Below are 13,613 nucleotides of genomic sequence, written 5' to 3' on the forward strand. Positions count from 1 at the left end.
CAAATTTCCCACACAGTGGGGTCATACAGCCTTGTGATATGTGAAAAAGCAAGTCCCAGTGGGGACCCCGGGGGACACAAAGATGGAGGGAGGGAATGTGGCAGGGACTGAGAGCAAAGATGTAGTGAATGAAGTTCCCATCATTAAGGAGGGCACATGAGATGAACACTGGGTGTTATGCGATATGTTGGCAAATTGAATTTAAATTAAAAAAAATACAAAATTTTGCATGGTTCTTCAGAGTTTAGGGGAAGCCTTTCCAGTACATGGAAATGAATACAATTTATTCATTGTATAAATGCTGAAATGAGAAGTAAAATTGTAGCGTTTGATTAAACCAACATTGTTTTTTTTAAAGATTGTATTCAGAGAGGGAGAGAGTACACACGAGTAAGCGAGCACGAGCAGGGGAAGGGGCAGAGGAAGCAGAGAAAAAAATCCCATGCAGATTCCACCCTGAGCACAGAGCTGACTCAGGGTTCAACATGGGGCTTGATCTCAGGACCCTGAGATCATGACCTGAGCTGAAATCAAGAGTCGGACGCTCAACTGAATGAGCCACCCAAGCATCCCTAAACCAAGATTGTTTTGAGCACTTAGTCTTATTTTTATTCACCATAGTAGATGAAAATGCTTTTCTAAAATGCGTGCAGCACCGTGTCTCTGACCCAGCAGAGCATCCTACCTCTTTTGCATATGGTCAGGTTGGCCGCCCTTATTTTTTTTTTAAGATTTATTTATTCATGAGAGACGGGGGAGGGGGGAGGGAGAGAGGCTGAGACACAGGCAGAAGGAGAAGCAGGCTCTATGCAGGGAGCCCGACATGGGACTCCATCCCAGGTCTCCAGGATCACGCCCTGGGCCGAAGGCAGCGCTAAACCGCTGAGCCACCCGGTCTGCCCCAGGTTGGCCGCCCTTATTGCAAACCAGCTTCTGGACAAAATCTAGCAAGTTCTAGTTCGATCCTTGTCTGTTTCTAATTTTTTTTTCTCCAAAAGGCTCTGGTTGCCTCATTTTGTAGCTATCAAATTTCCACAGCTGAGAAGGATGCCTCCAACTTTCAGTTGCTGAAGACTCTTCTGGAGGTCTTGTTAAAATGTAGATTAGACCCAGTAGGTCTGGGATGGGGCGGAATTTGGATTTCTAACAAGCTCCCAGGTGACGCTGATGCTGCTGGTCCACAGACCACACTTGGAAAACCACTGGTCTTAAGGACTCCGAGGAGCTCTGAGAGTGGGGGAAGCTCCCTGGGGTAGGGCCTGGGACCTGAAGGCTCCTGGAATCCCCTCGTCCCTTGAGCCAGCCTCTCAAACAACTGAGTGATGGCCCTCAGCACAGGCATATCCTGGACAGGTTCAACAAAGACCGTGTTAGCTGGGCCTGCACAGCAGGTTGATTACTCTGACTAGCAAAGACAAAGAAACCATATTAGATGGAAGACAATTGAGTTAGCTCTCGGGAGTCGATGGTAATCAGGTTATGCCCTAGAACCAGAAATGAACGGTGGTAGCTCTAAAGCTCCAGTTCCCGGAGTTCACAGTAAATAGATGAGGCACTGAATCTGGCCTTTGCTTTTAATGAAATCACCGGGCCCTTCCTGTTAGCGGTCTCTTCCCCAAGCTGGGCCCAGCTGCAAGGACTCACCTGCAGCATCCCCAACTGCAGCCTGTAAAGAAGGTTCCGGGCTGTGGGTGTGGACACAATGAGGAGTCTCCTTTTCTCATAAAACTGATCCAGAAGTGCAGCTGCTGTTCTGACACCCACATTGACATTCATGGCTGGAATGAGAAATGGCCAGATGGATGAGAAACCCTCTACTTGTTCTGGTTCACCATAGCCTGTGAGGACACAGCATACGCGAATGCAGAAGTAAACTCCAAGATAAAATTTCAGGTGTGGGGTTTAAGATTTTATTAGATAGCATGCTCATGCGAGTGGGGGGAGGGATAAGTGGGGGGAAAGAGAGAAAGAATATCTCAGGCAGACGCCCCCAAGCTGCCCCCCCCCGCCCCCTGCCCATCACGGAGCCTGAGGTGGGGCTCAATTCCAGGATCCCAAGCCAAAGTTAAGAGTCAGCCTCTGAACCTACTGAGCCACCCAGATACTCCAGTTGTAAGTTGTTTATTTGGGAGATGGTTTCAAGAAGCACCGGGTCGGGGAATGGGGAAGTATATTAGTTTCCTCTTGCTGCTATCACAGATCACCATAAATCCAGGGGCTTAACACACACAAATTTTCCTGCAGCCCCAGCAGTGGTAAATTTCAAATGGGTTTTACTGGGCTAAAGTCAAAGTGTTGCCAGGCCTGCCCAGCTCTTCCCCCCAGAGCTCTAGGGAAGGATTTGTTTCCTTGCCTTTGCCAGCATCTAGAGGCCACCTTTGTCACCTGGCTTGTGGCCTTTCTTACATCTTCAAAGTCAGCAGTGTGGCATCTTCACCTCTCTCTTCCCTCTGCCCCCTTCTTATAAGGACCCTTGTGATTATACTGAGCCCACCTGAAGAATCCAAGCTGCCCTCTGCATCTCAAGACCTTTAACTTGATTACCTCTGCAAAGTCCCTTTTGCCACGTAAGGTAACATAGTCACAGGGCCCAGGGATTAAGACGTGAACATCTTTGGGGGAGGGGCATTACTTTCCCTGCCTCAGGAAGTGAGACAGGGAAAGAGGTATGCTCTCTCTACTCTAGTATTTTTTTAAAGATTTTGTTTATTTGACAGAGAGCAGCAGAGGGAGAGAGAGAAGCAGGCTCCCCACCAAGCAGGGAGCCCCATGAGGGACTCGATCCCAGACCCTGGGAATCATGACTGGAGCCAAAGGCAGATGCCCAACTGACCGAGCCACCCAGGTGCCCTGTTCTTTATACTGTAATGTACGAAACTGAAGAACCTTGGACATTTAGCTGATGCTCTACATGTGTGCCTCTCTCTCACCCAATTCTGAAAGGCTGGGGTTAAAGAGAAAGCAAAAAGATGATAAAGTACCATGAAATGAGGGGGGAAAGTGGAGTACATAAATAAAAGATATGCCCAGAATTTTCTTACTAGTCCAAATTTTATACCATTATCACTACCCAGCCCAATTTGTGTCCCTTGGTAATAAGAGCTGACCTGCATTGGGCACTTACCTGTGCCAGGCACCGCTCTATTCCACTGTTCAATGGGTAACCTCATTTAATCCTTACAACAACTCAAGGTATTATCTTCCTCATTTGACATTAGGAGGAAACATCCTGAATGCCCAAAGGTCTGTGTGACTTTCAAGCCAGTGCGACAAAGCAGGCATTCTGCTGTCTGTTCACAGTAATGTCCTGGCTTTGCACAAAAAGACCCTTACATTTGTAGGAGGGAAGAACAGGGTACCTAAAGCAGACTCCGCTGATTCACAAAGTCGCTGATGGTGGGGCCCTGGGTTCCCACCTCCGGTTTCCTCTTAGAGGACATGAAAGAGAAATGAGAAGATGGACAGGGGCAAAGGAGGAGGGTGGATGAGATGAGCTGTCCTAGAAATGTGAGGACCGTTTTCACCCAGCAGATGAAGAGGAGTGGCACGGCACCTGTCAAAGTGTACGGAACGAAATCCTCCCTCCCTGTACTGGGATTCAGAACTGAAGGGTCTTCAGGTTCTGCTGCTCGCTGGAGAGAGGGCTGCACAGGTGGGCTCATACCTGCGCAGGTGGGCTCCGTGCCAGACCAAGCCAGGTTGGACTGACAGACTCGGGCAGGGCTACCCTGTAGCTCGTAGCCACCGATGCAGGAGAACTCACAGGTGGCTCCGTAATTATCGCCGTCACTGGAGCACTTCATGTAACCATTCTCCGGGGCATTGAGCTTGCCACAGCGCCGGACTGTAGGGACACAAGGCCAGAGGGGGCTCAGTGCTGAGCTGCCCTCCGCAGAGTCATCAGGGAAGACCGCGGCTTTGCAGTCAAGCTTCCCTGCTGGCCTGTGAATGAGTGAGGGGGCAGGTGTGGCTATCTGGACACTGGGTGGGCCTTGGGGTGGTCACTGCTCCTACCAATGAGACCACTGGGATCAAGCAGTTTACGCCCCTGTGTTATAGATGAGGAGGTTGGGCCCAGACGAGTAAAGAATAAAGATGGTTAGTAATTAGTTGCCCAAGCCACGAGGCATAAAATAAATCCTTTTTTTAAGTCTTTTTTTTTCAGGGAGAACAAAGGTTCTGCAATACCAAGCACATGGGTTCCTGGTGGTCCAGCCAGGGGACTCCTGAACTCCTTTATAGAAAGGATTTATAGGCTTTAGCTGGTCACCCAAGGCCAGGGATGAAAACGTTATCGAAATAATATTCCTCTGGGACAACCAGCTATGAGCTCATGCGAGACTAGCTTACTGCTCTCAGACTTCTTAAATAATCTGCCAGCACTGAACCTCATCCGGATTTGTATTGTGAAATTCAGGCATTAAGATGGCACGCTTCCCCTAGCCTCATCATCAGGGGCTAATCCAAAGCCAGCACATATCCCTATGGCAGTGGGCATTCACAAAGGTTCTTGCTTAAGGGCCGGCTTCCCTTTGCTCTTGTAAAGAGAGGAAAAAGCCAATCAGCAGTATTCTTACCTCTCACTTTAACTCGAAATTTGCAAATGCCCTTGTTCTCAGCTCTGTCATAGACTGTGTACTGGATCTTGTGGTCTCCTTCTGGAAAATTTGAGCCTGGGGGGAGGCCTTCCAGAATAACACTTAAAGGGGGGAGAAAAAAAAAAACAGGAACACCAAAGGTAATCATTAAAGGCCTAACAACAATTAGGTCACTGTGGGCCTAATGATCAAAGGGGATCATTATGGGCATATGTTGAGTACCCACTCTGTACTGGATGTGGAGATACTGAGGGGCAGCCATTAGGCCAGTCTGACTAGAACAAAGATTTCTTGAAGAGCAGACTTTCCTGAGCTTTATTCTGCTTTGGAAGAACAGTTTGAGACCAGAACATGGGAGTTGCCAATTCCTGGGAAGTTTGGATTCATTTTTCTCACTGGAAGGTAGAACAGAGGATGGGGCAGGCCGAGAACCCAGGGCCTAAGTCCTCTTCCGATCCCACCTTTGTTCCAGGGGAATCCTTAACTGCCTCACTTTGGGGAGGATGAGGGAATTTCCTGTGAGGAAAACCATTTCAGACTATAATCCAAGCAGTCATCGGCAATTTGGGCCTGCAGGGGGTGCTAGACTTGTCTCTGGTTTTTTTCTTTCCGGTCCAATGGAGGTCTTTCCTGAGCAAAAGGCACATTTATTATGATTCCTTGATTATCCTAATGTAGTGATAACAACGATAACAACAACAACAACAACAACAATGATAACAGTAGTCCTTTGCACTTACATAAACCTTATATATACATATTTTAGGCACAGTTTCAAGCATTTTACACATATTAGTTTATGTAATCCTCCAAACAACCCCGTGAGACACGGATTATTATTTCCATTTCACAGATGAAGACACTGAGGCACCAAAAGGTTAGGAAACTAGCCCAAGATCACACAGCTAGGGTAACTCTAGCTAGCATCTCTTCTTGGCTGTCTGATGAGAACACCAAGAGGTACGGCATGATTGAATGCCAGGGTGTTTGGTTGGTTTTCCAACAGATATTTAATTTACCTTCTCTCTACAGTTCTTAGCAATGATGAGACTACCTGCTAATAATGAACGTGTGAAATTATCACTGTGACCACTGAAGAGAGCCTTCCACAGAGGTGGACAGGGTGTGTGTTTATAAGGTACGGATTGAAGCACAATTAAAATGCAGATAAACCTGAGAGGGATCATACTTCAAATATGAGTGGCTGCTGACCTCCTGGAGACTCTGTTTCATCTGTGACATGCAAGTAACAGTCATCAGGAGTAAATAAGGGAGCTCACGGGAAGCACTTGCTCTCTAGAACTTTCCTTCTTAGAAGGGGACCGCAGAACAGTAGCTTGGACAAGAGAAATGCCGGAGAAGCAAAGAACCCACTTGGGTGAGAGCTGAAAAGGGGACAAGACAGCCTTCGCTGAATTCTTCATTGTGTCTGGAGTGCACTCCCCACAGCCTCCTGCTCCAAGCCTCTGCTGGTTCGGGGCTGTAGGACTCTGGAAGCAGACAGCTGCTTGGAACAGAAGGCTGGAGGCTACTAAGGTACTCTTTGAAACTGTCACATTTCTAACCATAACACACAGGCGACCCATAAAAATGCCAAGATCTATAGCCTAGCTAGACAGTCATTTAGTGACCTGACACTGTGTTGATTATACAGGATTTCAATAGCAATTGCAATTGTAAAGATCTGAGAACCTATTGTGTGCTGGGGACGGGGCCAGGTGTTGTGCTAGGCCCCAAAGGTTCCAAGACAAACAAAATCCAATCCCTGTTTATATCAACTGTGACTTACTTTTTAATCCCAGTTGCCCAAAAGTTCTCCATAGGGGTTTGCACCATGAGCATATGACAGCAAAGAAATAATTTTCATAATACTCCAAATGTTACCTTTAAGGAGTTCCAAGGAGGACCACAGTTGGTAATACTGTCCAGGCTGAATGGCTACTGGGAGAAATGATCAGGATGCAGGAACAAAATGCCTTGCTTGGGGTGAAAGACTCAACATCTTTCTAGAAGATGTTCTCTTATTGCCCATAATTGCTTAAAATATTTCCTCTCACACAGCCCAGGTTGGCAGGATTCTAACAAGGGTTTCCCGGTGGTGTAGCTCAGAGGCAGCAAGTCGGGGGTGTCCCTCGGCCACAGTGCATGTGCAAGTGGGTTGGTCTGATGGGGCCATGAACTTTAAGGCACCGATGTGAATGTGCTGACATGAAGTAGTGGCCTCCAGAGAACAGGAAGGCCAAGCGGACAGCTGCAGGGGTACAGGCCCGGGTGCTAAATTAGAATTGCATGTAGCCAAACTTTCCCTGAGGGAATCCCACCTTTTACAAAGCATTCTGGAGGAATGCTGGGGGATGGGGTTAGGGTCAGAAAGAAGACAGAAGAACCCCTATTCTTTTTTTAGAAGCTTCTTCTGTAAGAGTTCAATGTAGTCACAAGTTTAAAGATTTATTTATTTACTTTAGAGAGAGAGAGAGAGAGAGAGAGAGAGAGAGACACAGAGCAGGGGTGGGAGATAGAAGTAGAGGGAGAGAACCCCAAGCAGACTCTGTACTGAGCATGGAGCCCAACCTGGGGCTTGATCCCACGACCCTGAGATCATGACCTGGGCCGAAACCAAGAGTCAACGCTTAACTGGTTGTGCCACTCAGGTGCCCCTAATATAGTCACAAGTTTAAAAAACTAAGCTAGGGATGTGTGGGCCTTTGGCTCAGGGCATGATCCCAGAGTTTGGGATCGAGTCCCTCATCAGACTCCTTGTAGAAAGCCTGCTTCCCCCCTCTCATTAATAAATAAAATCTTTTAAAAAACTAAAAAATCAGGTTTTAAAAGAAGCAGTTGCCAAAACAAGAGTTCTGCACTCAACCATACTCACAGAGCATGAGGGAGGCAGCATTCGGCTCCACCTGGGAGACACAGAGGCTTCCCAGGGAGGTAGGTGATGGCTTAGCAAGGCCTACGGGCTTCAGTAGGAGCACCCTGGGCAGGCAAGGTGGGGGTGATTCTATCTCAGAGTTAACCAGGTGGTGTCCTCTTCCTCCCACCACCCCCCCTTCCCTTCTTTCCTTTAGCAAATATTTACCAACTACTGACTCTGTGCTATGCATGGTTCTGGGAATTAGGGATCTGGCACCAAACATGCTATGGTGGAGACAGGCAAGAAACAAGTGCAGAAGTAAAATATATGGTATGTCAGGTCCTGAAGATGATGGTGGAGAAAAAGAAAGCACGAACGAGGAACTGTTGGAGGAGTACCGTACTGACTCCGATAGCCTAGATGGACCCACAGATACACTTCCCCACGCTGGCCAGTTAATGTCTCTCATAAAAGAAGCAACATCCTTCCCACGGCCACATTGCACTTACTCTGTCAGGATGCCATCTGCTGTGTCTCTTCCCTCCGGGGTCTCCCAGGACACCCGGACTGTCAGCTTATTGGGCTCAGCAATGCGTTCCTTCACACTTGGGCACTTGATTCTAGGAGGTTCCATATCTGAAAATATAATCAGAAGATTTTCACCATCATTAAGAAACATCTTGTCAACCTGCAGTGCAACACCCAGCATCTGACATGCCAGGAGCTCGACATGCACCCCGTTTTCAAAGAGTTTGTTCACCCCGATGTATTTCTCTTTCCTCCATTCATCTTGCCCCTTCTCTCCTGCTGAGTCTGGAAGATTGTTGGAGAACTCCTATGTGCATGGCTAAAACTGCAATCAACTGGCCATGTGAGGTGTCTTTGGGGATAATTCATTTGCTACAGCAACTTCTCCCCATGCTTCCAAACTCTGCTTACTGACTTCATGACATTGCAGCCACCCAGCTAGTCATTCAGCCACAGGGAGTTCCTCCTGCTTTAAAGACAGCATCAGAGATGATCCGAGAGAGTGAACTTTAGCTGTCTTCTGGTTTGATTCAATTCAAGGCAACACATCTCTACTGAGAGACTGCCTTAGCCAAAGCATCATTCCAACTGCTGGGTTTGGGGATGAACGAAGGCAAGAGAATCATGTGCTCCTCAAGAGTTTCCGGTCTACTGGGGCAGATTACAGTCACCATAAATAAAATAGGACATGAGGTGGAAGATGATACCACCCCAGGTGAGATAAAAGTAATGCTATGGGGCGCCTGGGTGGCTCAGTTGGTTAAGCATCTGCCTTTGGCTGGGGTCATGATCTCAGGGTCTTGGGATCCAGCCCTGTGTGGGGCTTCCTGCTCAGCAGGGTGTCTGCTTCTCCTTCTTCCTTAGCCCCTCCTCCACATTCTCTCTCAAATAAGTAAATAAAAAATCTTAAAAAAAATAAAGACAGCATAGCAAGTTAGCAACATGTAGATGTACATTGCTTTTCATGTCAATTGGTAATTATTTAAATCCAGCTATGCTACAACCTAAATGAAAATTAAATGTCATTTGATTCTGAATTACAAACATCTTTGAGAGACTAAAGTACCACATATGGTCTTCACATACTTTCTCCTACATCTTGTCTAATAATTTCTCATTTTATTTAGGGTCAGAAATTATAAATATGTTAAACAATTTTGCCTCCGGCTATCCAAATTTATGTGCATTCTATGTCATGCTTTGATGGAGCATGAATTTAAAAACCTTAATACGCTAATCCCAAATTGAATAGCTACCATATTTTATGGCATCTAAATTCCAATCAGTTCTGAGATGCATCCTAATTTCAGGGGTATTAAAATGTAAAACAATATGCTTCCTAAAACTGATAAAGTATATACGTGTTCTGATGAAATGGAACGTGCTTTAAATGCATTCGAGGTTCCTATTTTCATTTGCTACGTTTTTTAAAAAAAATAATCCTTTTAGGGATGCTCAGGGTGTGATCCCGAGGTCCCGGGATCCAGTCTCACATCAAGCTTCCTGCATGGAGCCTGCCTCTCCCTCTGCCTGTGTCTCTGCCTCTCTCTGTGTGTCTTTCATGAATAAATAAACAAAATCTTAAAAAATAATCCTTTTATTTTTGTTACAATAGGTGATAGAAGACATACGTGTATAATTGAGATGAATGTTTCACGGCTTTGGGTGAATTACAAAGAGGAGTTTACAATACCTGCCCCCTGGTGGTCAAAGCCAGCTGGCACGCTCATGGTGGAAACCCTATTTTTTAAAACATTTATTTATTTATTTTTTAAGATTTTATTTATTTATTCATGAGAGAGAGAGAGAGAGAGGCAGAGACATAGGCAGAGAAGCAGGTTCCATGCAGGGAGCCCGATATAGGACTCGATCCAGGAACTCCAGGATCATGCCCTGAGCCAAAGGCAGCCGCCTAACCACTGAGCCACCCAGGCGTCCCCTTTTTTTTTTTTAATTTAAAACAAAAGGGGAGGGTCTGAAGAAAGGAGCTAGACGGCAATGCAAAATTACATTGTGTTTCCATACTTTCTTGGGGCAACACTGTCTGAGTGAAGAGACACTCCTACTTCTCCGTGTCATCTAAACATCTGAATGATGTGCCGGGTTTTCTGTACCCAACCATTCGTACTGACATTGCGAGCAAACATGCTCCAAATTAGGTTATCTGGGTGAAGGCTCTCAGAGCTTCCCAAAGCCAGCTTATGTCCCGCTAACAATGATCAGCCAACGCTGGCCTAGTTTTCCAGAATCAGTGCTCTTGCAAGCTGGAAACAAGGAAAAAAATCAATCATTAAAAACAATAGCTAACATTTACCGAACTAACCTGCCTGCCCAACCTCGGCTGAGTACTATGCCTGCATTATTTCACTGACCTCCCTGCTGCCCACCAGACCAAGTGTTGTTATTAGCATAGTCATTTGTACCCTGGGAAGTATTTCCTCTCTTGTGGAATTTCTCTGTGGTCTGGGATTTTCAGATATGATCACGTATTTTTTAATTATCTTAATAAGCCAAACACTTCTGTGTGTCCGCCTGCCGCTGACCTAAGAGTTTCCTCCAACACGTACATTCTTTTGGGGTTGCCTGCTACAGCTCTGTCTTAAATCTTGGAAGAGCAGATTCTGTTGTACCCTCAAGCATTTTGCCCTCACGTTCAGCTGACGAGACCAGCTGGCCTGCCCTTCAGCAGATGTTCCAGAAACCTAAGCCTATTATTACACAGCCATGGCCATCATTGCTTTTTATAAGCGATCATAAATTTCCATGAATGAATTGAAAAAAGTTACTATAGAAACATAATTGCAATTCCCTGTTGAGTCAGGATGCCCACAGAGCCAGTTATTGTGTGGAAACCTTGGCCTCTGCCCATTCACGGGAGACATCTGACCAACAGTGTCCCTCCTCTGTGCTCTAGATGCCTCTCTACATATAAAATATCAAAAACAATGGATGCCTGGGTGGCTCAGTTGGTAAGCATCTGCCTTCAGCTCAGGTCATGGTCCCAGGGTCCTGGGATCAAGCCCTGCTCAGCGGAGAGGAGCCTGCTTCTCCCTCTCCCTCTACGCCTTCCTCCACTCATACTCTCTCTCTCTCAAATAAATAAATAATTAAAATCTTTAAACACACACACACACACATATATATATATGAAACAAATATATTTCACTGTATCAACAACTATTTATCTGACAGGCTTGGGAACCCTCAACACGTCTCACCAGGTAGGCAGTAGAAATAAGAGGTTCAAAAGGATAGCGTCCTGGCCAACAGATAACAAGAAGAAAAAAAACCTTTTAAACTAAGGCTAGACATTAACCACATAGTAAGATGTTTCCTGAAATACTGTTTTCCACTGGAGATCTGTGTTTGAAGGTGACTGCTAGACGTGTGATTAATAGAGGCTTCAGAACACAGCGATAACTTGTATCTGAAACTGAATGACAGGGGCAGAGGGGGGATGCCCTCTGTCCACCTCATTCTAAGGCAAGATGATATTCTTACCCCAAGTCAAGGGCTGCCACCACTCCTCACAACACGCAGACTCCATTCAGTGCCTGTTCCCTGACTTCCTACCTACATACCTCATGCGAACTGGCTCTCTACCTGCTGCTTCTCTCACTTCTTCTATCCCTTGGCTGTTCCCATCAACTTGCTCTCTCTCTGTACAGGCAATGTGGCAGGGACCAGTGGTGGTTCATCTGCTCTCTGATTCCCCTTATTATATAGCAAGAGAAGTTTGCCTGGGCCTTTGGCCTTCTGGAATAAAGACTACATTTCCTGGCCACCCCTGAAGTTAGGCACGGCCATGTGATAGGTTCCACCAATGGGTTGTGAGGTAAAGTAACCAGGGCAACTTCTAGTGCTGCTAAAAAGGGTGGGAGGAGCAGCACATCCTTTTCTTTTTCCTCCCTCCTCTACCCTGCTTTGAATGTAGATGTGGTGGGGGAAGTGAGAGCAGCCATCTTAGACTGAAGAACAGCAAGGAGAAGGGGCCAGGCTGAGAACACTGCCCAGGGCTGCTTGAGCACAAACATTTAGATAAGAATAGAACTTCTAGGGGCACCTGGGTGGCTCGGTGGTTGATTGTCTGCTTTTGGCTCAGGTCATGATCCCAGAGTCCTGGGCTCGAGTCCCACATCGGGCTCCCCATGGGGAGCCTGCTTCTCCCTCTGCCTGTGTCTCTGCCTCTCTCTCTGTGTCTCTCATGAATAAATAAATTAAATCCTTAAAAAAAAAAAGAAGAGAACTTCTATCTCATTTAAAACACTATGATTTTGGCGTTGTTAATAGTACTTGAACTGGTATATAAGCAATCACACCTGTTTTGCAAACTACTCCAGCTTGTATGGCATCTTCTAAGATGTATTTCATAAATGACTTCTAAGTACTGATTTCAAACAAAGAATATTGTGGTGAATTTCCTGTAAAGATGGCTACTCATAATCCTCTTATATGCATGCAGCACCTCCTACCAAGAGGTAGAGTCTATCTCCCCTCCCTTTGAATCTGTGCCAGCCTTGTGACTCACTTTGATTAACAGAATGTAAAGGAAGTAACACTACGCCAGTCCCCCGTCTGGGCCTTTAAAGAGTCTGGTACTTTCCACTTTTGCTGTCTTGGGAGCCAGCTGCCATCTAAGGAAGTCCAATTATCTGGCTGGAGAGGCCATGTGAGGAAGATAAGAAATTGTGAAGGTTGAGAGAGAGAGAGATAGAGGGAAGGAGAGAAAGAGACTCAGCCGAACCCAAGCCAGCACAGCCAACTGAGGTTCCAGACATGTGAGAGGAGCCATCTTGGATCCTCTGGGCCCCTGTCAGTGGAACAGAGATGTGCTGTCTTCACCAAGCCCTGCCCAGATTCCTAACCCAAACAACCAGGAGCAAAATAACATAGTCGTTTGGAGCCACTAAATTTTGGGTTGTCCGTTATGCGGCAATAGATTACTGATACAAATATAAAATAGTTTGAAGTTGGTGACAGGGGAAGGAAGTGGCCACTTCATGGGGCATAGGAAGATAGTGATGGCCAAAGGCAGAACAAACCTGGACACTGAAGACTTGCTCAACTGTTTGCTTCCCCCAGCTAGAGTATAATCTTTGTGGATGTCTCTAGGAAGTGGTTCCATTTCTTTGGTATCATGTAAGGTATTAGAAGATTTTCCCCAATGGATGAAAGAGGCAAGAATGGAAGCAATGAATTCCCAATGAAAAGTCACCATCTTCACCAGGAAGACACAGAGTTGAAAAGTCGCTGGTGGTATGTTTCTATTAGAGATGACCACTAGAAGTTTACCTGTTTGCTTTGCACTAACAAATTAGGCCAGGGGGAAAAGTATCTCAACGGATCCAGTTGTTTCAAAGCTGATGCTAGCTTCCCGAAAGTTTGCAAAAGGATGTGTATTTGTCAACCCCGTAAAAATTTAGCATGATTTAAGGTCGACAACGATGTACTGATACATTTATTCTTAGTCCCATCATGTTTCTATCTTCAACTGAATCTCTGGAAATAAGGCAGGGCAGCCCAGCAAACCTCCCTGTGGGTCAGCCGGTAAGCCCAGCTGTCAGTTGAGGAGTCAGACGAGCATTCCATCAACGTGCATATGTGAGATCTCAGAGAATTTTTTATTCCAG

The 13,613-nt window shown here is 46.1% G+C and overlaps 1 protein-coding gene across 2 annotated transcripts in view; it reads right to left on the reverse strand.

The window, feature by feature from the left end:
• SRPX (sushi repeat containing protein X-linked) overlaps nt 1-13,613 on the reverse strand; it is a 112,359-nt gene that overhangs the window by 34,187 nt on the left and 64,559 nt on the right. For both annotated transcript variants that reach the window (XM_025440043.3, XM_025440033.3), the window contains 4 exons: nt 7,965-8,091; nt 4,578-4,699; nt 3,665-3,844; nt 1,645-1,778 (listed from right to left, as the gene is read on the reverse strand). In XM_025440043.3, coding sequence (XP_025295828.2) covers nt 1,645-1,778; nt 3,665-3,844; nt 4,578-4,699; nt 7,965-8,091 — 563 coding nt within the window. The remainder of the gene's footprint in view (nt 1-1,644; nt 1,779-3,664; nt 3,845-4,577; nt 4,700-7,964; nt 8,092-13,613) is intronic.

The sequence above is a fragment of the Canis lupus genome, chromosome X (genome assembly GCF_003254725.2).
Source record: "Canis lupus dingo isolate Sandy chromosome X, ASM325472v2, whole genome shotgun sequence".
NCBI classification, from domain to species: Eukaryota; Metazoa; Chordata; class Mammalia; order Carnivora; family Canidae; genus Canis; species Canis lupus.